General features: G+C 41.4%; 1 protein-coding gene across 3 annotated transcripts; it reads left to right on the forward strand.

Annotated features, from left to right (window-relative positions):
* Positions 1–21680: 21680 nt before the first annotated feature.
* LOC131902181 (mid1-interacting protein 1) lies at positions 21681–24022 on the forward strand. Of its 3 annotated transcripts, none has more exons than XM_059253225.1 (2): positions 21681–21813; positions 22302–24022. In XM_059253225.1, the coding sequence occupies exon 2, from the start codon at positions 22542–22544 to the stop codon at positions 23097–23099; it is 558 nt and encodes a 185-aa protein (XP_059109208.1). In that variant the 5' UTR covers positions 21681–21813; positions 22302–22541; the 3' UTR covers positions 23100–24022. The 3 variants fall into 3 exon arrangements, with proteins under 3 accessions (XP_059109208.1, XP_059109207.1, XP_059109206.1); XM_059253224.1 differs by lacking the exon at positions 21681–21813 and adding an exon at positions 21820–22017; XM_059253223.1 differs by lacking the exon at positions 21681–21813 and adding an exon at positions 21820–22017 and having other exon boundaries at positions 22305–24022.
* Positions 24023–24488: the final 466 nt, after the last annotated feature.

Consider the following 24488-nt stretch of genomic DNA (forward strand, 5'->3'; position numbering starts at 1 on the left):
GGAAACTACTTTCTGCTGAGACTTTAATATTGCTTGAAAAAATGAAGTCTACATTAAAACACAGGCAGTGGTGGTTCACACCTTTAATCCCAGCACTTGGAAGGCAGAAGCAGGCAAACCTCTGTGAGTTTGAGGCTAGTCGGGTCTACAGAAGGAGTTCCAGAACAGCCAGGGCCACACAGAGAAACCCTGTCTCAAAAAAAAAACAAAAAAACAAAACAAACAAACAAAAAAAAACAGAGCATCTAGAAAAATACAGAGGATGATAATACCACCAAAATACCCACAGATCAATTTTAGCAAATGTTAGCATCTTTCTTGTGATTAAAAAAAAAAATCTTAAAAAAACAAAGTCTTTTGGATGGTTCAAAACTAAATCTGAGTTCGACGCGAGTCTGGTATAATGAATTCTAGGCCAGCCAGGATTATATAGTGAAACTATGGTTTTTTTTTTGGGGGGGGGGGATATTATTTTTGTGAGCTAGAGAGATGGCTCAGAAGTTAAGAGGACTTATTATTCTTGCAGGGGACCCAGGTTCAATTCCCAGCATCCATATGATGGCTTATAACGATCCATTGCCAGTTCCAGGAGAATCTGTTGCCTTATTCAGATGTCCTCGGTCACCAGGTCACACATCCAGGCAGAACACTCATACGCATATAAATAAATAAAACTAAAAAAATTAAGACACAGCTGACTTGAAAAAGAAAATATAGAATAGATGTTACTATATTAGAAACAAGAAACATAAAAACAGTGTGATAAATGCGCAATATTAATTGTACAAAGATAAAAACATAAAAGGAAATGGAGGGAAAAAGAGAGACAGAGGAATGTTAGTTACAAAGGAAAAAAATAAACTAAAGTAGAAAAATATTCAGTGACACAACTAAAGGAAACTGTTTTGGAGTAAAGGGAGACATGAATTTATAGGTTTCAAAGGTATGTCAGTTCAGGGGCAAAGCTGAGTAAGCCTAGTAAATAATAATCTACTGCTGAAGTCACTCAACTTCGGCGACTACATCCAATCTTAGAAACAGCCATAAAACAAGGTTGGAACAAAACAGGATCATTCAACCAGTGTGGATACTCAGGCTTTCAGACTTCTGAAGGAAATGTGATGTTGTCTGGATGTACGTGAAACGGTGTTTTAAATATACAGAAACAGCTGGGTGGTGGTGGTGGTGGTGGTGGTGGTGGTGGTGGTGGTGGTGGTGGTGGCGGCGGCGGCGGCGGCGGCGGCGGCGGCGGCGGCAGCGCACGCCTTTAATTCCAGGACAGCTAGGGCTACAAAATGAGACCATGTCTCAAAATATTTTATATAGAGAGATATATAGATATACAGATATGTAGATATAGATACAGATAATATATGTTTGTATATTTGAACTAGGAAGATACTACATCCAATAGCTCTTTTTGCAAAAACTCATCTGATTAAAAGATCCAGCTGACCAAGAGATAAAACTCAGGGAATGTGGGGTCTAATAAAATCCAATTGACAAAAAAAATTTGAGATGTGCCTATGTAAATTAAATAATCATCAAAAACATTGCAGAAGAAGGGAAACAAAGTGAAAAAAGTCACTAAGATTAAAATCTGCTAATCATTGGTTAAAACAAAACAAAACTAGCAGAAAAACACATTAAGATTCCAAAGCTGATGTTCATTGATAAAATGTGGATCTCTGTTGAACTGAGTCATTGTGTTCTCTCCCATAAAATTTCCTGTGTTGAAATCCTAACAGCCAAAGTAGTAGTATTTGGCACTGGTACTTTTGTTATTTAATTAAATCATGGGTTCACATGATAAGACTCGTGCTCTTATGAGAAAAACATTATTAAAAAGATTTTTAAAGTGTGTCTTCAATTCCAATACATTGTCCACAGTCAGATGTATATTATTAATGATCCAATAGTAGATGCACAGCAATGCTAACACTGGTTTCCATTCTTTTAATAGAAAGAGTAAGGTATATTACAAGTTTGCAGTAATTTAAATATAACACACTTATCAGTTCCAATTGCCATCAGATTGTAGGGTCTGAATAGTCTTATGTTGCAATAGGAAAGTGCTCCAATCTTAACTGTAAGATGTCAATAATTATTGATAATATGGCCTCTTCCAGAGATATTATAATATGACTTAGGTTCAATAAAATGAAAATATGTATTAGTACTGAGGGATAAAGCATAAGCAAAGAAAATGTTAATAAATACACCAAAGTAGAAATCATATAGTAGATATTTTCTGATTGCAATATGATAAAAACTTGTTAGTAACAAACAGAAATTGAGCCCTCTTTAATTACAGCCAGCCCCTTTCATCTGTGAGAAATGTTCTAAGACTCGGTAGATGCCTAAAACCTCAGATAATTTTGAACTCTCTATACACTATATTTTTCCCATGCCTATAACTATGATAAAGTTTAATTTATAAATTAGTGTAATAAGATTAACTACAATAAGTAATAATAAAATAGAACAGCATACTGTAAATATGTTGCTGCAAGTAAGCATGACTACTCACAGACTTGCAGACTGGCTCATTACTAGTAAAATACAGGAACTGAAACACTTTCCATCTGATAACCAAGATGGCTAATTAATGAGTAAAAGAGAGGTTCATCACAGTATGGATGCACTGCACAGAGGGATGAGTCACAGCTCAGGAGGAATGGCCAGGAAGGCATGAGATTTCATAAAGCTGTTCAGAATGGCATGAATTATTATGTGGCAATTTTTTCACTTAATGTTTTCATCCATGGCTGACTAAAAGCAGCTGACTGAAAGTTTGGAAAACAAAACCATGGCCAATAGAAGACTATAATATAGGACTTCTAAAACACCGAAGTAACTATTAGGCTAAAGAATATATAAAAGCCATGAATAGAATCTATATAATGAAGAATTATTAGAAGAACTACACCAATAATCAGAGAAAATGCTATAGCCTTAAAAATCCTTCTTAACTAAATATGAAAGATGGGAACAAATGATTAGATAACTCACTTAAGAAGCTAAAGATCAAGCCAGGCGGTGGTGGCACACTCCTTTAATCCCAGCACTCTAGAGACAGAGGCAGGGGGATCTCTGTGAGTTTGAGCCCAGCCTGGTCTACAGAGTGAGCTCCAGGACAGGCTCCAAAGCTACACAGAGAAAACCTGTCTCAAAAAAAAAAACCAAAAAAAAAAATGAAGCTAAAAATCAACAAAGAAAACAGAAATGAAGAATCAATTCCTTAGATAAATAAAATTATAGTAAATAAAACAATTAAAGGATTCATAGATATATTAAATATCAATTCCTTAGAAAAAGGACAAAACAAAGGCAGTGTAAACAACAAGAAAAAAAGATTAACAAGAATTATCAACATACAGAGAACTTGAAAGAATTAGAAGTAAATATTTGACCTAGCTCTGTGCATGAAAAGGATATTCTTTCTTAGGTAGAAGAGTTTTACAAACCCAAATGGACTAACAACCAAGATTAGTGTATCACTAAGCATTCTTTCAAGAGACAAAAACTTCTGACAGAGAAGTTTAATGTCAAGAATTAATAACTCAGGTACTGAGGTGCTGAAAGAATAAAGGGAGTGAGGACAGTGTGGGCATAATAGCTTTAAGCCACATCGACAGCCCCCTTACTCAGGTCAGGGAACTAAGGAAGAGGTTGGTATTATCCAAATCTAAGAGCCCACTGCAGAGGCCTGGCAAAACTAATGCTGAGGCTTTAGTCCTAAGCAGGCCATGCCCAACCGCTACTGCTGTCACTATGTTCAGAGCTGGGACTCAGACTTCTGAAGAAAGTCACTACTGTGGCTGCTACATCTTAGGAGACACCATGAGACTGGTTCTGAGAGTACCAAAAGAAGATGCACACTGGATCCACATGCTTCTGCTGGAGTGGCCTACTGCTGCTGCTATGGAAATATGACAAGAATGGAAGAAAATGTGAAAGAAACCCATCCTGCCTGAGCTTACACTTCAGTTTTCCTCTGGTTTCTCTTACTGTTATTAACACTTGAGAGGCAGCAAACCAGCAAAAGAGTCTGTGAAAAATAGTGTTGTGGAACAATCATTTTGTATACTGTGAAGATGAGTTATTCCCATTGGTTTAATGAAGAGCTAAATGGCCAGTGGCTAGGCAGGAAGAGGTTAGGTAAGACTTGCAGACAGGAAAAAAGCACAGGGATGAAGGAAGGTGGGGTCACCAGGAGATGAGAAGAGAAGGAAGATGAGCATGACCTGTTGAAAAAAATGCCAAGCCATGTGGTAGAGTGTAGATAATAAATATGGATTAATTTAAGTTGTAAGAGCTATTTAGTAACAAGCCTAACCTATCAGTTAGCATTTAAAATTAATAATAAGTCTCCATGTCATTTATCGGGGAACCAGCAATCCCAATGAAAATCCCTATCTACAAATGGCACACAACATGGGGCACCTATATCCACATAAGGCCTGAGAAAGCTTAAAAATAACACACCAAGCTGAGCCATGATGGCAGCTGATATAGCAGTTTAGGACTTATCTCATGTGGTCAGAGAACACTACAGATACTCAGTAAATACAGATCCAGATAGTCAAAACCTTTAACAGTATGTTTAAAAATGTACATGGCCTTGAGAAGAAAAGGAGAAAGGGTATAGAGAGTCAGAATAAAAGAGCCACATACAGATGGAAAATACACAAGGAGTCTGAATCCTGTATGTTACTGTGTTGTCTTTAAATGTTTTGATTACTGATGAATGAATAATAGCTGATGAGAGGTATTGGATTATAGAAACTGCTAAATTAAACCAACCTATATATTTTAAAAATGTCTTGACTTCAAAATGGAAGTCAAAAGGTGAATTGCTTTGGGGAAGAGGTTATATTTTTGTTCCCACAGAAAATGAAAGGCTGTGGATTCATTCAGGGTTGAAGAAGATCAGGTTTGATCGTGGAAGACCCCCTGAAAATCCTGGCTACAGACATAAAGAAATAAACCTATAAAAACCTACAAGACACATGATGTATATTTTACCTACTCAAACATAAAATTAAAAAAATCATTTTTGGCTAACTTGTGTACAACACACACAGTCTATACTAATATCAATGCAGATATGCACGTTACCTTTAAGTTCACGTATTTTCAGAGCAAGGGGACCAAACACCAATTTTAAAAGGTGGCCTAGGTAATCTAACGTCTCAAAGTGCCTCTGCTGCAGTTTTCTCAGAGTTCTGCATCCAGAACAGCTTCGAGGCTGCTGGCTGAGATGGTCCAGCCTCACAGACTACTCCAGTCAGGACGTGACCATAATCCTGACTTTCTCAGGGTCCCCAAAGATTCCAGCGCCCCCATACAACAGGAAGCACTCAAGAGAAAACAACGCCCACATTCCCAAGAGATGGGTTATGGATGTTTGTCATCATTTGGTGTGGGGGGTTTGTCACAGTCAGGAAAAAAGCAAAAAAAAAAAAAAAAAAAAAAGGAGTTAGATTGAAGGATCTCTTTCTGAAGGAAAAAAGGGGATATAATATAGAAATGATGAGATAAAAGGGCAGATTAGCCAGGCCATGGTGGCGCACGCCTTTAATCCCAGCACTAGGGAGGCAGAGCCAGGTGGATCTCTGTGAGTTTGAGGCCAGCCTGGGCTACAGAGTGAGTTCCAAGAAAGGCGCCAAAGCTAAACAGAGAAACCCTATCTCAAAAAAACAAAAAAAGGGGTAGATTATGGAATCTATTTTAATCCAAAAAGCAACTATTAATTTCAAAATATTTTACATTAGTATGGATTTTGGATTATTGATATAAATTTAAAGTTATTTATGTTATACTGTATGTAAGTTTCCACTGTTGTTTGGGGTATTATGCTTATGCACCTCATTTAAATGTATATTTAATGTATATATGTACATATAATGTATAATTAAGAAATACAGGTTAGTAATTAGTCAACTATAATAATCAAACTTATAGTCATGTTAGGTATGTTTTCAGAGTTAAACAGATATATTTAGATAGATTAGATGGTCTTAAAACACTTCAAAGACCTATAGAATATGGCATGGAGAACAATTATTAAAAAAGCCAAGGTGCCTATTTTCCTATATTCTATTTGGGGAAAGACAATCAACAATTGTATAAATTAGTAAAGATAACTACAGACTGTGATTAATACTATAAGGTACATCAAGAGGAAAATGTGATCCTCAATAATGCTAATGGAGATTTGTTTTAGATAGGGTGGTTAGAAAAGACCTCTGTAGCCAGGCAGTGGTGGCATAAGCATTTAATCCCAGCACTCAGGAGGCAGTGGCAGGCAGATCTTTGAGTTTGAGAGGCCAGCCTGGTCTACAGAGTGAGTTCCAGGACAGAGAGCCAAGGCTGTTACACAGAGAAACCTTGTCTTGAATAACCACAAAAAAAAAGAAAGAAAGAAAGAAAAAGAAAAGATCTATGTGACTTGTGATCTAAAGATCTAAAGATAAGGAATGAAACAGCAATACACAAAACATTAATAGATGACCAGACAAAGACAAAGGAGTTGAAAGTGATAGATTGAGATAAGTTGTTATTAATGTGAGGCATTGTTGGAGCCCATTTAGGTTTCCTAGTGGCTTTACCCAGCAGGTCTGCATAAAGAGGATGATTGGACCACGGGCCTGAGTGCACGTGGCTGTGTTGTGGGGAGGTCTTTTTGCTCCACCCCTTGGCATTCCTGTAGATACCCTAGGGCAGAGACAGTCAGAGCCTGATGGATTAGGACCCAGGCCCTCCTGAGGCTATCGTGTATTTTCTATCTATTTCTCTCCCCTCTACTTCTAACTAATATTTCCCACTGCTTCTACTTAAGAGTACCTGGGGAAAAGTGGGGGTGGGGTGGCCCCCAACAAGGCATGAAGGAGAAAGTATTGTCAGGATGATTTCCAACTATCTGCCATGAGTAACTGGCCTGATAGAGGTGCCACCTCTAAAGAAAGGTAACATCAAATGAGGGACAGGTTTGTTGAAGTGAAAGTCTAGTTCTGGATATGTTGAATGTGGGATGCCTGGGAGGCATCAACACGAGAAAGTGAGGTAGACCAGAGGATAAGGGAAAGGATCTTGGCTAGAGATGCATGATTATTTCCTTCCTCTCTTCATTTCATTTTAGTATTGAGATGGTTTCATTATGTAGCCCTGGCTGTCTTGGAACTCTCTACATGGACCAAAGTTGGCCTTTAACTCACAGAAATCCATCTGCCTCTTCCTTCTGAGTATTAGGATTAAAGGTATGACCTGTCATGCCCAGATTTGTTTTTTATTTTTAAATGTAGTCCAGGCTGGCTTTGAACTTGTGATCCTTTGGCCTCAGCTTCCCAAGTGGTTGGATTTCAGGTATTCGCCATGAGGTCCAGCAAGACATATTTTTCATCAATCACAAATGAGAAATTGAAAACTGGGGAAACAAAAGCTAAGGAAAGAGTCCATTTCTGGGTAAACAGTGTCGGGTGGTGGTGGCACATGCCTGTAATCCCAGCACTCGGGAGGCAGAGGCAGGTGGATCTCTGTGAGTTCAAGGCCAGCCTGGTCTACAGAGCTAGTCCAGGACAGGCTCCAAAGCTACAGAAAAACCCTGTCTCGAAACTGCCCCCCCAAAAAAATAAAAAAATAAAAATAAACAGTGTCAAATACTGACAATATCCAGCATTATGAGAACTCCAAAGTGGATTTGCAACAGAGAGTAAGCAGTAACATTAGGAAGAGCAATTTCTGTGGAGCTATGGCATTAAAGCTGATGCAGAGAACTGAAGAATGAATGGGAAGTGGAAGACAACTGGAGGAGGAGGTAGGCTGTGAAGGAAAAGAGAGCTGGGGAGCTGGGGTGGGGGAGCTGGAGAGGTGACCAGGCAAACTCATTGTTGACAGTGCGGTACACTTTTTATGCTCAAAACCCTTTTAGTCAATTGTAAGTTACAAGAACTAGAATATGCGACAACATTTAAAACAGTGATTTTCCTCCAATGTTTACTATTTCCTTAGGATTCACACACACTCCAGTATCTGATCAACTCTACAGTGTCCCTTCTTGATGTAATAAAAATCTCAAAATAAACATGGTCCAATGGAAATTCTGGGTTTTCTCACTTAAACATCTCAGTGTTAACTCGATCTTCCTTCCAAAACTTGACTTTATGCATCCTATCATCTAAATAAAATGTCAGCAATTGCATTGGCTCCACTTTCAACATATGCACAGAACAAAACTCCTGGCCACCACTTGCACCATTAAGCCATTTTATTCCCGCTTTTTGCAGTGGCTTCCTGACTGCTCACCTAGCTTTTCCCTTTACTATTCTAAAGTTCTCACCCCAGGGAATAATGCAGGATGTCATCTAAAATTTAAATCAGTTCTCTGTGTGCCTTTGCTCTATACATTCCAATGATATTTCTTTCCCCAGTGAAATGGCAATCTTTTTTTTTTTCCAGACAAGGTTTCTCTTTGTAGGTTTTGGAGCCTGTGCTGGATCTTGCTCTGTAGACCAGGCCAGAGATCACAGAGATCACAGAGATCTGCCTGGCTCTGATTAAAGGCAAGCGCCACCACTGCCTGGCAAAATGCCAATCTTTAGATACCTTACAAATTCCGATGAGATCTGATCCAGTGGCCTAGCTGATCTCATCTCCTAAACACTATCCTCCACTGTCTCTGGTTCAGCCATGCTTGTCTCTTTGCTCTTCCAAGCTTGCACTGTTGGCTCCCTGTGCCTGGCCTCCCCACCCCCATGTCTGTGCAATTCACTTTCCTTCCTTCCTTTTATGAGTTCTAAAATTACTTGTTCTTCAAATACAAGCTTTCCTCAGCCTACATAGTTTGAGAGATTTAAACTGTACGTGCTATAAATATTCACATTATGTATAGATAGGGATTTATGAATTAAGAATATTGAGAGTTTTCTCCAATGGAGTGATACTATAGGGCAGGCCTCATGTTCAGGACTACCTGACCAACATATAATGGATTCCACAGCTTTTTGTGTGCTTATATTTGGTTACAGTATGGTGGTTTTTTTTGGGAGTGGGGGGCGTTATTTTGTTTTCTTGGTTTAGGAAAGTTTTGTTGTTCTATTGGCTTTTATTTGTTTTTTGAGAAAGAACTTAAAGTTGGGTGAGTAGAAAGGGGAGAGGACTTGGAAGGAGTTGGGGGAGGGAAAGATATGATCCAAATATATTTAAATTTAAAAACTGTTTTAAACAATAAAGAATATAATAATATCCTTTGCTCTACAAAAGCTTCTCAGTTTCAAGAGGTCCCACACCCTAATTGTCGTGCTAGAAACCTCATCCAACTACTGAGGGATCTGGATGCAGAGATCCATGGCTAGGCCCAGGGTGGATCTCTGGGAGTCCAATTATCGAGAATGAGGAGGGTTTATATGAGCGAGAATTGTTGAGACCAAGGTTGGATAAAGCACAGGGACAAATAGCCAAACGAATGGAAACACATGAACTATGAACCAATGGCTGAGGGGTCACCAACTGGATCAGGCCCTCTGAGTGGGTGAGACAGTTGATTGGCTTGACCTGTTTGGGAGTCATCCAGGCAGTGGCACCGGGTCCTATGCTCATTGCATGAGTCGGCTGTTTGAAACCTGGGGCCTATGCAGGATCGCTTGGCTCGGCCTGGGAGGAGGGGACTGGACCTACCTGGACTGAGTCTACCAGGTTGATCTCAGTCTGCGGGGGAGGATTTGCCCTGGAGGAGGTGGGAATGGGAGGTGAGCTGGGGGGAAGGTGAGGGGGAAAAAAAGAAAAATAAATTATATATATAAAAAAATTGTAGACCACAGCATAAACTGCTACTAGAGGGAAACTGATGCATGAAATAAAATATTAGGAAGAATAAGCTAAGATCAGTAATCTAAGTTTGTGCCTTTTGAGAGCAGAAAAACAAAAATTGAATACAGCAATGGGAGAAGAAAAAGAATCAAAGAATAAATCAATGAAATTAAAATAAAAAGTTAGCATAGAGCGCACACACACACACACATACACACACACACACACACACACACACACACACACACACACACACACACCACACACTCTGCTCAACAATTGAGGGGTAGAACTATTCTGGACCTGAGTTCAATTCTCAGGTAGAAATCAAAAGAAACACCTTTAATCCTAGCACTCGGGAGGCAGAAGCAGACAGATCTCTGTGAGTTCGAGGCCAGCTTGGGCTACAGAGTGAGTTCCAGGACAGGCTCCAAAGCTACAAAGAGAAACCCTGTCTCGTAAAACCAAAAAAAAAAAAAAAAAAGAATATAATAATAAAAAAGAGTATGGGTTGACATGGAAAGCATAGTCAGAGACTTAATGAGAGAAAGAAAGAGAGAGAGAGAGAGAGAGAGAGAGAGAGAGAGAGAGAGAGAGAGAGAGAGAGAATTGTTTATATTTATAGTTTGAATGGGAAGTGTCTCCCAATGACCAATGTAATTTGAACTCTTGACAGCTGGTAATGCTGTTGTGGGATGTTGAACCTCTGGAGGGCAGAGCCTAGCTAAAGGGAGGTCTCTGGAAGGGCCTTGAAGTTTGTGCCCAGTCCCATTCTTAGTCTTCTTTCAGCTTCCTGTTTCACTAAGATATGAAGAGGTGAAGAGTTCTTCTACCTCCTAACACCATGGGGTCATCTGCAGGCATGACTTCCCATCAATGATGGATTGTACCATCCCAAAGCATGGGCCAAAATAAAGTTTTCCACCATTAAGTTATTTTAGCCAGGTAGCCAGTTTATCAAAGTTTTGAGAAAAATTAAGAAATACAATTGAGAATCCCCCAAAATTTCAAGTTAGAAAAAATTCAAGGTCCCAAGGTCTTACACTATAAAAAACACATGAGCTACAGACATATAAGTATTTCTTTTCAATTACAGTTCTCATATATAGTATATCATAGTGCATATTAGCACAATACACACTCACAGCCAGCAACACCTTTATATTTACTGCCTGCTATGATCCTGATATTCTACCAAAAATATACCTCACTGTCTTAGTCACTGTTTTAGTGCAGTGAAGGGATTCCATGACCATGATAACTCATAAAAAAAAATTAATTGGGACTTGCTTACCGTTTCAGAGGTTTAGTCTGGCAGGGAGCATGGTGGCACACAGGCAGACATGGTGCTGGAGAAGTAGCTGAGAGTTCTACATCTGGATCCTCAGGCAGCTGGAAGAGAGAGAGAGAGAGAGAGAGAGAGAGAGAGAGAGAGAGAGAGAGAGAGAGCGAGCCACTGGGCCTCACTTGGGCTTCTGAAACCTCAAAGCCTACTCTCTGTGACAAACTTCCTCCAACAAGGCCACATCTACCCCAACAAGGACACACTCTTTATTCTTCTGTGTAGTCCCACTCCTTGATGACTAACCATTCAAATACATGAGCCTATGGGGGGCATTCTTATTCAAACCACCACACTCACTGTCTTACTTAGGGTTTCTATGACTGCAATGAAACACCATGACCAAAACAACTTGGGGAGGAAAGGGTTTATTTGGCTTACACTTTCACAGCATAGGAAGTCAGGACAGGAACACAAATAGGGCAGGAATCTGGAGTCAGGAGCTGATGCAGAGACCATGGAGGGGTGCAGCTTACTGGCTTTCTCCACATGGCTTGTTCAGCCTGCTTTCTAATAGGATGCAGGACCACCTGCCCGAGAGTGGCACCACCCACAATGGGCTGGCTCCTCCCCCATTGATCACTAATTGAGAAAATGCCTTACAGTTGGACATTTCCTCAACTGAGACTCCTTCCTCTCTGATGACTCTAGCTTGTGGCAAGTTGACACCCCAAACAAGCCAATACATCCACCTTTAATTCTTTCATTAACCCTGCAAGGTGAAGGAATTGAGGCTTACAAAGGGTATACATGACGTCCGAACACACAAGCAACAACAACAAAAAAAATGACAATAATTTACTGAGGCTTGTAAGTGATGACAAACAATTTTGACTCTAGACTTTTTGCTATACTGGGTGATGTGCCACTTTCACCCTCTCAAGTAAATAGAAAGTTCATTAAAGAAATGAATTTCTAGCCAGGCGATGGTGGCACACGCCTTTAATCCCAGGCAGAGCCAGGCGGATCTCTGCGAGTTCGAGGCCAGCCTGGTCTACACAGCAAGATCCAGGACAGGCACCAAAACTACACAGAGAAACCCTGTCTCAAAAAAATGGATTTCTACTTAATTTTGATATACAAAATTACTCAAATGTTTCTACGGTCTTTCTTGCGGGTGTATCATAATAAAACTTAATCAAAATGGGTATGAAACTGATGAATGGATAAGTAAAATAAATACAACAGTGGTCTTTATAAGAACACAGAATTGGTCCCTTACTTTGCATTGTAAAGTGAGCCTTCTTTAAAATTTATTATATCATCTTATATATAGCATCACGAGTGAACATGATTTCCTTGTACACTTTGGTTTTTAAGTGTATTGGAAGCCAAAGTGCATTATATTGCCATTGGGAACACTCCATTTTAATTTCTGGCCCAAAGAGGAAGGAAAATAGGGGACAGAAGAAGTAAATGGAGGGAAGGAAGTGGGAGAAGAAAAGATAGGAAGGGAGCTATGGAGGATGGGGGGCGGGAATAACTGTTACTGTCTAGAAGATACAACTCGGGGCTGCATTTTAGAAGGGAGTCAAATAATGCCTTATACTTAAACAAAAAAAAAATAGATTTTTGACTAAACATGGCATTAGGTAGTAATAACTCAAATACTGTATTTTCTAGCCAGGGAGGCATTACACAAATGGTACAAAGAATGTGAAACACTTGAACCAATTGGTTGAATGTGTGAAAGTTATGGTCCCAGCAGTAGGTCAAGAACAACATTATAAAAGCAGCTCCACTGGCTGTTAGAATGGCAGCAAATTTGCTTCAACTTGGATATAATGAAGCAGTATGTGTTGCCTGAAATTAAATGAAAAGAAAAAACAACTGAGAATGGAATGAACAAACACTAAACCTTGGCTTAGAATTTCTTAATTTACCGTATCACAGAGTCCCAAGACTCTTCAATTTGGAATATCCTGGATTCTGCATCCTAAGTGCTGTGATTCAGATAATCTCCTCTGGTAAAGGAAGAGACTAAATGAGAGGGACATGCTTTAGTATCTGGCCACGGTATTGTGTTTTTTCCCCTCTCTCTTACTTAACAGATTTTTTTGCTGAGCAAATCAAGGTTGTTGCTCTTTCTAAAATCCAAGATCTAATCACTACATAAATCACTTCAGCAGTTCCACTTAGATTTGCAACTCGTTTAAATCAGAATTGGAAAGTTATTTGAATCTGTCCAGTAGAAACCAATGGGTAATTTCTATGGACACCATGTAGTCCTAGATAAATATTTACAACGAATACTGCTGAACAAATTATGCCACACATGAATGTTTTTATAATTGTGGCCAAGATAATCACTCACTTTGCACCAAATGAAATTACACAAGGCACTTGGTGTTTTAAAAATGGAAAATGTGTTTCCTTTAATATTTTTTCCAGTAACAAAATGATAATTCGAGCAAAATAAGGTATCCATTAATGGCATACTCATAAATTTATTTCCAAATTTCTACTAATTGTGGAATCCTTTAGGGGACAAGAAAGTGATCAGGTGTTCAAGATGGATTTTTGATGCCCAAGACTAATACTAACACAAAATTTAACCTTTGTGAGCTAAATCGGTTAAGATAATCTGTTCATTGCAACCTAGCTACAAGTTTATGTTGATAACATAGGCCTCTGATCAGAATTAGAGGATAAATGAAGGCATAGGGACAACTGCACTAATGTACTCTTTTCTTTTCATTTCTAGGGTTAGAAGGAGAGACTTCACAGAAAGGATAACCAATATCAGATACTTCTAGATATTGCCAATCATAAGCAACCAATCAGAATGGCAAAGGTGAATATCCATACATAAATGTACTATAAAAATGAATACTTAGAAACAGCATTTAGGGGGTTATAGAAAAACATTCCTTTAATAGGATCACCTCCGAGAATGTCATCTCTCTAACACTAAGGTCCCAAAGCAGAAAAAAAATTGGGATTTTTCTCTCTATGGTAGTGAGGATTGAACCTAGAGTCTCATACAAAGGAGTCAAATGCTCTACCACTGTCTAAGTTAAGATTTCTATTACTATGAAGAGACACAATGACCACAACAACTCTGATAAAGGAAAACATTTAATTGTGGTGGCTCACTTACATTTTCAGAGGTCTGGTCCATTATCACCATGGTGTGACATGGTGGCATGCAGATAGGCATGGCACTAGAGATGGAGCTGAGAGTCCTGCATCTTGACTTGCAGGCAACAGGAAATGGTCTGAGACACAGAGCATGGCTTGAGCATATATGAGACTCAATGCCCACCTCCATAGTAACACCTGCCCCAACAAGGCCACACCTCCTAATAGTGCCACTCCCTTTGGAGTGCCACTGGACTCCATCCCCAGCTGGACTTTCTTACATTGGATCAGAAAGTAAGAAGCATGGTTTAGCCAGGCATAGTGGTTCACACTTTTAATCCTAGCACAGGACAGTCAGGGATATACAGAGAAACACTGTCTTAAACCTCACCCCCAATAAAAAAGGATGCTTCATCCTAAGCTTCCACATTTTAGAGAGCTTACTATTTTTCTACTCATTCCAGTTCAGTTCAGTTTTACCCTCCAAATACTAGGAGCATGTAATTCCAAATCAGATTGCTAGATTGAGCTGACTCTTCCCTTTGCCCTGCTCTCCCCCCGGAATCATTCATGGATGCAGTTTCAAAAATATTAATCAAGCATAACACATACGCAGAAAAATAGTCAATCAAATGTGTCAGCCTGACACATTTTCACAAATTGAACAAACCCATTTGACAAGCATCTAGCACCCTGCTGAAGAAACAGAACATTATTTGTTGTTGTTATTTGTTTGTTGTTGTGAGACAAGGTCTCACTATGTAACTGAGTGGCCTAAAGTTCTCTCTGTGTGCACAAGGCTTGCCTTGAACTCACAGAGATCCACCTGTCTTTGCCTCTTGAGTTCTGGGGTTAAAGGGATGTGTTACCAAATCTGGTTCATACATATTACTTCAAACAGATATGTTAAAATTTAATTTAATTGATTTTTTGGCAGTAACTGAAGTGATACTAAAAGAAATCATGAACTCAAGAAAAGAGATTGTTCACTATAGAAAACATCAGTCCTTAAAGGTCCCTCTAAGCTGAGAAAAAATATCTTAAAAACATTGAGATCTTTATATCTTGCTTTTTAAACTGGCTCAACTGGTTTTAGACATCACTGACTGTTGTAAAAGTTGATTAGCTCTGGCACTATCCCTCCACCTTCCAATTCTGTCACTTGCAGTACTTGGTTTTCTTAGGGTTTAAAATATTTACTTTTTGATCTGCAACCATAGTGCCCGCATGGGTTAATCTTATTCCTATAGTAAGTGGTTTAAATCTATCGTGATCCTCTCATCAGAGCTTCCGATTTTGATGCAGCTGTTGGTGCTGTTGTGCTAGCAGAATTTTATTATGAAGGTTTTCAAGAAGAGTTCTGAGTTCATGTTTGAGAATGTCTATCAATTTGTACTTAAGTGGCATGATAGTCTTGAATCATATATTCTTTCTTACAGCTCTATTGTGTCTTATCCACTGAATGACTCTCCCCATTCTCCCACCTTTTTTGTTGACTTCTTCTCCTGCCTGAATATTTAAAAAGTATTCTTCTTTTTTCTTGAAGTTGAAAAAGACAATGAACTTGTTTTTTCAACTGTTCTGAATAATTTTATCTAATATTCAGCATGCAGGTGAGCAAAATTTTTCAAGAAAAATTTTCAGTTACTTTCACATTTTTCTTTTAATATTTATTTTATTTTTACTTATTTCTGTCTATCTCCGTGTGTATATCTGTGATTGTGAATATAGGTACCTTCAGAGTACAGAAAAGGACAATGTATCCCATGAAGCTAGAGTTAAAGGCAGTTGTGAGTCCCTCAGTGTGGGTGCTGGGACTCTGCAAGAATGGTACATGCTCTTAACTGCTGAACCATTTCTTCGGCCCCTCATTTGTATTTTCTCCTTCACTTGCTGAGGCTCTTCTCCAGGGACGTCCATTATCCTTAAATTATGCTGTCTTTGTCTTCCATATCCAGCATCTACTATTTTCTTTAACTCTTTTGTTCACTCATGCATTCCCATGAACGCCTGTGCTTTTATACTTGTCTCTGCCCTTCACTCCATCATAACTAATGGTCTGGCATACCTGTTTGCTTCTCTGTTGTTTCTATTTAGCTAATTAGCTTTCTAGTATTTGTTGATTCAAAGTGTGCTTCTTTTTCAATTTCATTTTATAAAACTTCCTAAGGATTTATTATTTTCCTATTCTCATCAAAATCTCTTATATTTCTTAGTTCTTTTGAATCACACTTCTCTTACTCATGATTATGAGATTAGCCCACATATACTATCTGAACAGTCTGATAAAATGTAGGTGAAATCTATAGACTACAGCATCTAAGTTTAGTTTCTTTCATTATTTGAGTCAGGAAAATAAATTATTTATAAGATACTTACTGATGGAACATTTGATTGTGTTCATTGGGTAATATATCTATGACACTAGTGTCAACAAAACGCAAATAAATATATGTTAGAGTTTGAACATATGCCATGGATAATTATATCTTTGCTTCCTATTTTATGGATTTTTAAACTTTGAATTTGATTACAGAATTTATGTTAACCAAAATGACACCCATTAGAATGAAAGCAGGACATTCTCGTTGCTCCTTTTAAGTAGATCTTGGCATTTGAAGAAACTCAATAATAATTAATTTTATTGTTTTAAAATTTTTATTTCTTTTATTTTTTGAGATGTATAATATAATTTCATCATTTCCTTCTTCCCTTCATCTCTCCAAGCCCTCCCATATCTTTGTTCTCTTTTAAATTTGTGTGCTCTTTTCTCATTAATTGTTGCTACATACATATATGTATGTGCATAAAACTTCTTGTATGGTTAAAAAAAACTTATAATGAGCTTTGCCCTTTTTTTACCTGTTATGCTCAAATTGAATGCATCATTTTCTATGTAGAATTCTCAAAAAAGTAGAATTGCTGAGACTAAAACAAAAATTACTGTGTAGAATTGTCAGCTTTCCCTGAACTCAGGATTTCAATCATGACACTATTTCTGGTTTGTTTGCTTATTTATTTATTTATTTATTTATTTATTTATTTATTTATTTATTTGTGTGTGTGTGTGTGTGTGTGTGTGTGTGTGTGTGTGTGTGTTCCTCAGAGGCCAGAAGAGTGCCATTGGATCCTCTTGAGCTAATTACGAGTCACCTGATATGGGTGCTGGGATCAGAACTTGGGTCCTCTGGAAGAGTAGCAAATGTTCTTAATCCCTGAGCCTTCTCTCCAGCTCCTATTTCTAGTTTATATGTCATGTGACAGTGGTTTATCTGTAACACTATGGAGATATTCTCCTTAACTCTATAGGAAGGAAGCTGGCCATTAACTTGAGAGCACAGTAAAGCCCTTAGCAAGCTGTCTCATACTATTCTGTCTTCTGGATGGTGGTAGAATTAATATGATTCATAATTTCCTGAAAAAACATGCCAAAAGTTCCAATTAATGAGCTAATATCACACTGAAGGAGCTCTCCAGGTATGCAATAGTGCTTTGCCCTTTGTGTGGTACTCACTGGTACCCGTTATCAGTAGCTTGGATGAATACACTGAACAGGTATCAAATGTGTGGCTAATATCCAAGCGTATTAGAGCACAAAATCAGAATCCAAACTACCGAAACAGGCTGGAGTAATGATCTAAAATCTACTTAGGTAAAAGCAATAGAAAGTTCTATATTTTGGTCCACCAAGATCTCCACTGCTCAAGAATGGGATACACAAATTTTATGTGCATATAACAACATGTGAGTGCAACCATTAAAACAAGTTCATTAAATGCTAGACAGCATTGTAAGAAGTATATATTTATTGGGTAATAAATGTGCATTGGGTCTGGCACTTGGGGAATTTGGTCTAGCAAAGTTATCATTCACAATAAAATAGGTGGTTTTGCCGCTCCTTTTTGTCCCAGGAAAGGTGGTACTTGAAATGAGATCCAAGTGTGACACTTGTAGACAAACCCAAACAACTTCCAAAGACAGTGACCAGAATATGTGAGCAACTCAACCAAAAGCATGGATTGCTGCAAGAAACAAAGGTAACTGACTTGAGATACAGTGGATTCAAGGGAGAACATAGCTATATTCAAACACCGACCATGTGCTTCATGGCTTTCTGAAGAGTTCCAAAACGGAGGCCTGATACTAGAGGATGGAAAGTACAAGAACGTAGGCTAGGGTGACCACTTGGTGGAGATGTTGTGAGCAATTTCAGTACAAAAGGAAGGTTGGACTATGCGGCCTTTAAAAGGATAGTGCACAGATTTCCAGGACAGTTTTCATGAAGTTATTGCTTCTAAGTTCTAGATCAGTGTGATCAAGGTTCTTCATTGGCCGGTTTCTAGCCTTAAACTATCACTTCTTGTCCAGCCCCAAGCCAGACCTTTCCTCTCTCTAGTGTCCCTGCTTTCACCAGTTTACTCTTGCTCGATACTTTGCTTAGCAATTTCTGGTCACCTTTAAAATGCCACGTTTTCCTAAACCATCAAAGAGACACAACAGGACAGGTAGTTTGTGAATTGTTTGGGGGAGGGTTGCAGGGGGATGATGAGCCAGCTAAGCTCATCACTTCCTGGTTACTGATTAAAGAAGGACTTTTAAGATCCAGTATTTAAGAGCTCCTGAGTTAGAGCAGAATGTCAAACGAGGCTTCTAAACAGGGATCTAGCACACTGGGTAGAAAAGGAGAGACCAAGGCACCTTGCCTTAAGCCGATACTCAAAAGCCATTTACTCAACTGATGATTACTAAGGTTCTCATTAGGCAAAATGAGTCTTGGACAGGTTGCTGGGAACTTTCAGTCGGTTCCAGATCGAGATAGGGAAGGTGCCTGGAGCAACCAGAGAAGCTGCCTACTTTTTACTGGGCCTGGCTCAACCCGTTTAGTACCCACGTGACCCCCGGGAATCGTTTTTATTTTTTTACAGCCTTGCGTTAGGGGAAAACTGGCTGCAGGCCGGTTGCCAGGGACGCTTGCCATTAGCTCTTCAGGGCTGGGGTGAAAGAGGACACTTGGGGGGAAGGGTCTGTGGCTTCTGACTGGTTAGGGCCACATGTTCATTTGCATAACTCTCTCGGAAGCTTTCTGATTGGCTGGAGCAGGAGGGGTGGCGGTGGGGTGATTCCAAGGGCCCGGAGCTCGGGCCTGAAGACCTTTTCGTTCTGGAGTTACCCGGTGGGTGTGAGTTATTGTGTGGGCAGGGGGGAGCTGGGAGGCCCGGTTTGGGAAGTTTTGCCAGCAGGTGCATGAGCCATCATCTGATAGTTTAAGAAATGTGTAGAACAGCCACAGAGAGTCAAGGCACTGGAGGATCCAGAAAGAAGGAAATTGATTATGAGGAAGGATGGAGGCCAAAGAGAAGGGCCTAGGGGTTTTCTCCCAGGCTGAGCTTACTTTCAGAGTGGGATCCCTTTGCTAGATAGTTTGGATTTCCGTTTTCGGTGAGCGTTAATCACATTGTTAGGACTAAGTAGCAGAGAAAAGCAGGCAGGATTCCAGCATTTAATAACTCAAAGCAATTCCAGGTTTTCATCAGGGTGCATTCTTGAAATATCCAGAGTCTGGGATGGGGTCAAACTACATTTTAAGTTATGAGAAAAATCAACTACTGGAAACTAGGTAATCTTTTTTCCAGAGCCTTCTTTTTTGGATCTCATCTGGCATAAGGTTTAAAACAAGCCTGGACTGTTTTATACTCTCCTGTGCCGAAGAAATGGTGGTGACTGGGCGGGGTGGGGGGGTGGGGGGGGTAGCAGGTGGTCTCTGGTTCATCTTAGCCCATTTCCCTATATTTAAGGGTTCAGACTCTTCACATACAATGCCTCTAGATTATAATGAAGTCCTATACTATACTAAGTATAATTAATCTCTGTACTTTATAATGTACACAGTGAGAGTTTTACCTGCATTAGCTCAGTGAACCCTAACAATGATCTTTGCCATGACCCAAGAAGTTCCTTTCTATTGCTAAAGAAACACTGGAAAAATTTCTCACATGGGAGACATTTGTTGACAAATGGAGAGGCTGGAAAAGTTTACAAGTCTGTGTACAAAAAGAGAAGGGTGAGATGATTTACATAATGCACCTTTCCCCCTATATACATGCTTTTTTCCCACTGATCTCCTTAGGGCAGATAACATTATTTCACTTCTAAACATGGAACACAGAAGCAGAAGGATGGGAAGCTCAGCCAGAGCTGTAGTTCCAAATCAGTCTAGCTGGAGAGAACCTGGTCTCAAAAAAACCAAACCAAAGAAAGCATGGGTTATAATCTAGAACTAGTAAGCTGGAGTAAAGTTCCCCAGACTGGCTTCTATGGTCACCAGTGACTTTTCTCAGTCCTTGTGGTAAAGTTAGCTGTCCCTTCAAAGTTAGGAAGAAACGTGGTTTTCAGTAGACAATACAGGTCCTTCAAGAAAGGCATATGTGTTTCTCCTTGTCTGGGGGCACTTTTTGTCTTGCAGGGGAATGCCGTACTAAAACCTCCCCCAATGATTTTAGAGGAAAGGAACTTAAAATTAGAAGCTTGAGTCATAATTATCTGTAGGAATGTCAGAGCAGACTAGAGGATGAGGGATGTGGCAAAGGAAGTGAAATAGGCCAACGAGTATGGGCTGAGGCTGGAAACGCTAATGTGAAGTTGTAAAGTGTTAAAACTTTTGAAAGTTCCATCCAGGGCTGTGGTACACAGCTAAGGCCTTGTTAAGTAACCCTTGCTTAAGAACTATCTTTTGAAAGGAGCACTTGACACACACTCCACAAAGTTATTGGATACACTCCCATTTTTTCTGTTAAATGATGAGATACACCGAACACCTGGCCTAACCTCTGGTACCTTTTCCTACGTTTTTTTTTGGGGGGGGGGTTGTTTTTTGTTTTTGTTTTTTTGATAGCCAAAATGCCACAAGGCCCCAGTTCGCGCTCTATTGCTATGCTCTGATCCCCCTGGTGCGAGGGGGAGGGAATCTATAGATCAGATGACAAGGGTGTGCTTCATACCTGGCAGCAGGGAAGCAATGCCTCAGTACTCCCATTCCCCAGCAGCTGACCACAGCCAGGGCCGTGGTGGGAACACCATGTGTCCACGTGCATCCGGCATGCCCTGCTACTCTTCTTACATAAGACTCCCGATATGGAGTCAGGGCAGCTGTGAGTCCCTCTTACCCGACGTCTAATAATAAACTGAAGCTAAGTTTCCCGGCTGCAGCCACTCTAGATTCAGCATTGAGGGGATCTTTTGCAACCCGGACACACATGCATTCCGGTCATCCCACCCGGCGAGTGCGCGCCAAGCCCGCCCAGCCCGCGCGCCAGTCCGCCCTCTGGTTTGGACGGCGGCTCCTTGGGCTCAGTGCCTCGCCTTCCCTCCCCCAACCAGCTTGCTCAGGGCTTGGTGCTGGGGCGCGGCCTCTCCATCCTCTCAGCCCTACCCTCCCTTGCCCTGCTGGGTCGCCCAGCCTTAGCCCGGGTATCAGGCGAGAGGCGGAGCCGCCCTGCGTGCTCCGCCCCCGCGGTAGAAAGGGTTGGGCGAGTGTTACTCGCGGTCAGGGCTGGGACCTTTTATCTGTGCTGCTGAAGGAGGTAGGAGGAGGAGACTTCGGGGGTGGTCCTGGGTGCCTGGGACACCTTTACTGGACTATAAATTGAGCACCTGGGATGGGCAGGGGGTCGAAGCAGCCACCGCCATCCGCACTCACACTCCGATCAGTGACCGCAGCAGCGCCCTTGGGCAGCCACCGTCCGCAACACAAACACTGAGAACCGGGAGATCTCGCAGCGCAAGAGGTGGGTGTTCCCGCCCTGTGGCTGCCCCGGCTAACGTGGTTGCTTTCGTTCAGGTTTTAGAAGGGAGAAACGGGAGAGTCCGGGCTGAGGGAGATCCTTTCCCCATTTTTATCAAAGGTCTTCTGCTAGCATCGGCGGAGGTGATACTGCCTGGTCTCAGGGAGCCACCCTGGCGCGGTCTCCAGCCAGCAGTAGCCAGGGTGAGAGCATCGCGCGGACAAGGGGCGACGCGGCACCATAACCGGGTGGGTAATGTGGTTTTTTTTCCGTCTCTTTCTCCCAAGCAGGTCAAGGCTAGACCCAACCTCCCACTGTCATCGCGAGCCAAAGCTAGGAGCAGCCGCGCATCACGAAGGGCTGGGCTGCGACAGAAACCAGAGTTACAGAGGGCGGAGAAGGATCTGGGAATCCCGCCTCACCGGCTACAAGCAGGCTCCGGCCCCGGCCCCTGAGAGCGCTTGAAGGCAGGCAGCATCGCCAGCGGTTTACCAGCGTCCCAGTGTTTCCGCACCCTCTCGGCCACCATGATGCAAATCTGCGACACTTACAACCAGAAGCACTCGCTCTTTAACGCCATGAATCGCTTCATTGGCGCGGTGAACAACATGGACCAGACCGTGATGGTGCCCAGTCTGCTGCGCGACGTGCCCCTCTCCGAGCCAGAGCTAGACAACGAGGTCGAGGTCGGCGTGGAGGTAGGAGGCAGTGGCGGCTGCCTGGAGGAGAGCACGACCCCGGCCCCCAGCCCCGGCAGCGCCAACGGAAGCTTTTTCGCGCCCTCCCGGGACATGTATAGCCACTACGTGCTGCTCAAGTCCATCCGCAACGACATCGAGTGGGGAGTCCTGCACCAGCCATCGTCTCCGCCGGCCGGGAGCGAGGAGAGCACCTGGAAGTCCAAGGACATCCTAGTAGGCCTGAGCCACTTGGAGAGCACAGATGCTGGTGAGGAAGATCTGGAGCAGCAGTTCCACTACCACCTGCGCGGGCTGCACACCGTGCTCTCCAAACTCACCCGCAAAGCCAACATCCTCACCAACAGATACAAGCAGGAGATCGGCTTCAGTAATTGGGGCCACTGAGGCGGGCCTCTTCCCCGCTGCCCAGTACCCTCTCTGGCCGGCTCTCCCACCCCTCTCTTTCCTTCAAGCTATTTTCTTCCTGGTTGTGGGGCGAAGGGCACACTGTAAAGTTGGGCTGTGTACGTGGGTGGGGGGGTTGTGTGGAAAAGAGGGCCTCATCGCGAGAGCAGAGGAAAGTAGTCGCCAGAGAGGGGGGTTCAAGGACCCCCGGAGGGGGCCTGCTCTGTGTTGGTGGGAATGGGACTGGGCCGACGTCCTTCATTCAGCCTGTGCCTTTCTTGGGGTTTCTTTTCTGTTCTTCTTTCCGGAAGAGAAGGGTCTGAGAAAGGGCCATGCCAGGGCACAGCGCTGGGTTGCCACACTTGGGAGGGCAGCTTCTGACTGGGTGCGGGTGCAGGGGGGAGGCGGGGCGCAGCCTCCTGCCCGCCCTGCTTTGAGCTGCAAGAGGAGGCCCTGGCGTTGCTAGGATTGCGTCAGTTTTCCTGTTTGCACTATTTTCTTTTTGTAACAGTGACCCTGTCTTAAGTATTTCCAATCTCTTTGCTCTGAAACTTCGTCGATTCCATTGTGATAAGCGCACAAACAGCACTGTCGGTAACCGGTACTACTTTATTAATGATTTTCTGTTACACTGTACAGTAGTCCTGTGGCACCCCATCCCTTTCACGCCACCCCTCCCCCACCCCGTGTGTGTAAACTGGCTGTGCGCCAGCTTGGATGAAGCTTGCCACTCGGCCAGCGAAAATAATAACATTATTATGAGAAAGTGGATTTATCTAAAGTGGAACCAACTGACATTCTATCCGTGTTGTACATAGAATGATGAAGGGCTCCACTGTTGTTATATGTCTTGTTTATTTAAAACTTTTTTTAATCCAGATGTAGACTATATTCTAAAAATAAAAAAGCAGATGTGTTAACTAAATCGGACAAGTGTGTGTGTTGCTCTTTAATCCACCAATGAGTGGCCAAATCGTTAAAAAGAAATTTAGCTGACTGTAAGTATTTTCTCTCTGATATTTCCAGTGGGGGAGGTAGTCATCTCTACAACTATTTAGTTTTGGTGAAGATTTCTTCTAATTAAGTTCCAAGATAGGATTAAGATATCCGAACAAGAAATTCATAAATATTCAAAGTATCCGTGAAAGTACTTATTGTATCTTTCAACTAATTTGGCTAGCTTATCAAAATACTTAATTCAAATGTTTTGAAGCCTAAAAACTCCTAAAGGTGGAACTTTCGCTTGACTATGGACAAGTGAAACATTAACAACATAAAAAAAAACAGCTAATGGAAATGCACTCACCTTAGACGCCTTTATTTAAAAATCATGTATGCTAACCATGGGCAGTATTTTAATAGATCATAACATAAGCAATGCCCTTCATC

This window comes from Peromyscus eremicus, unplaced genomic scaffold (genome assembly GCF_949786415.1).
Source record: "Peromyscus eremicus unplaced genomic scaffold, PerEre_H2_v1 PerEre#2#unplaced_3520, whole genome shotgun sequence".
In the NCBI taxonomy this organism is placed as follows: domain Eukaryota; kingdom Metazoa; phylum Chordata; class Mammalia; order Rodentia; family Cricetidae; genus Peromyscus; species Peromyscus eremicus.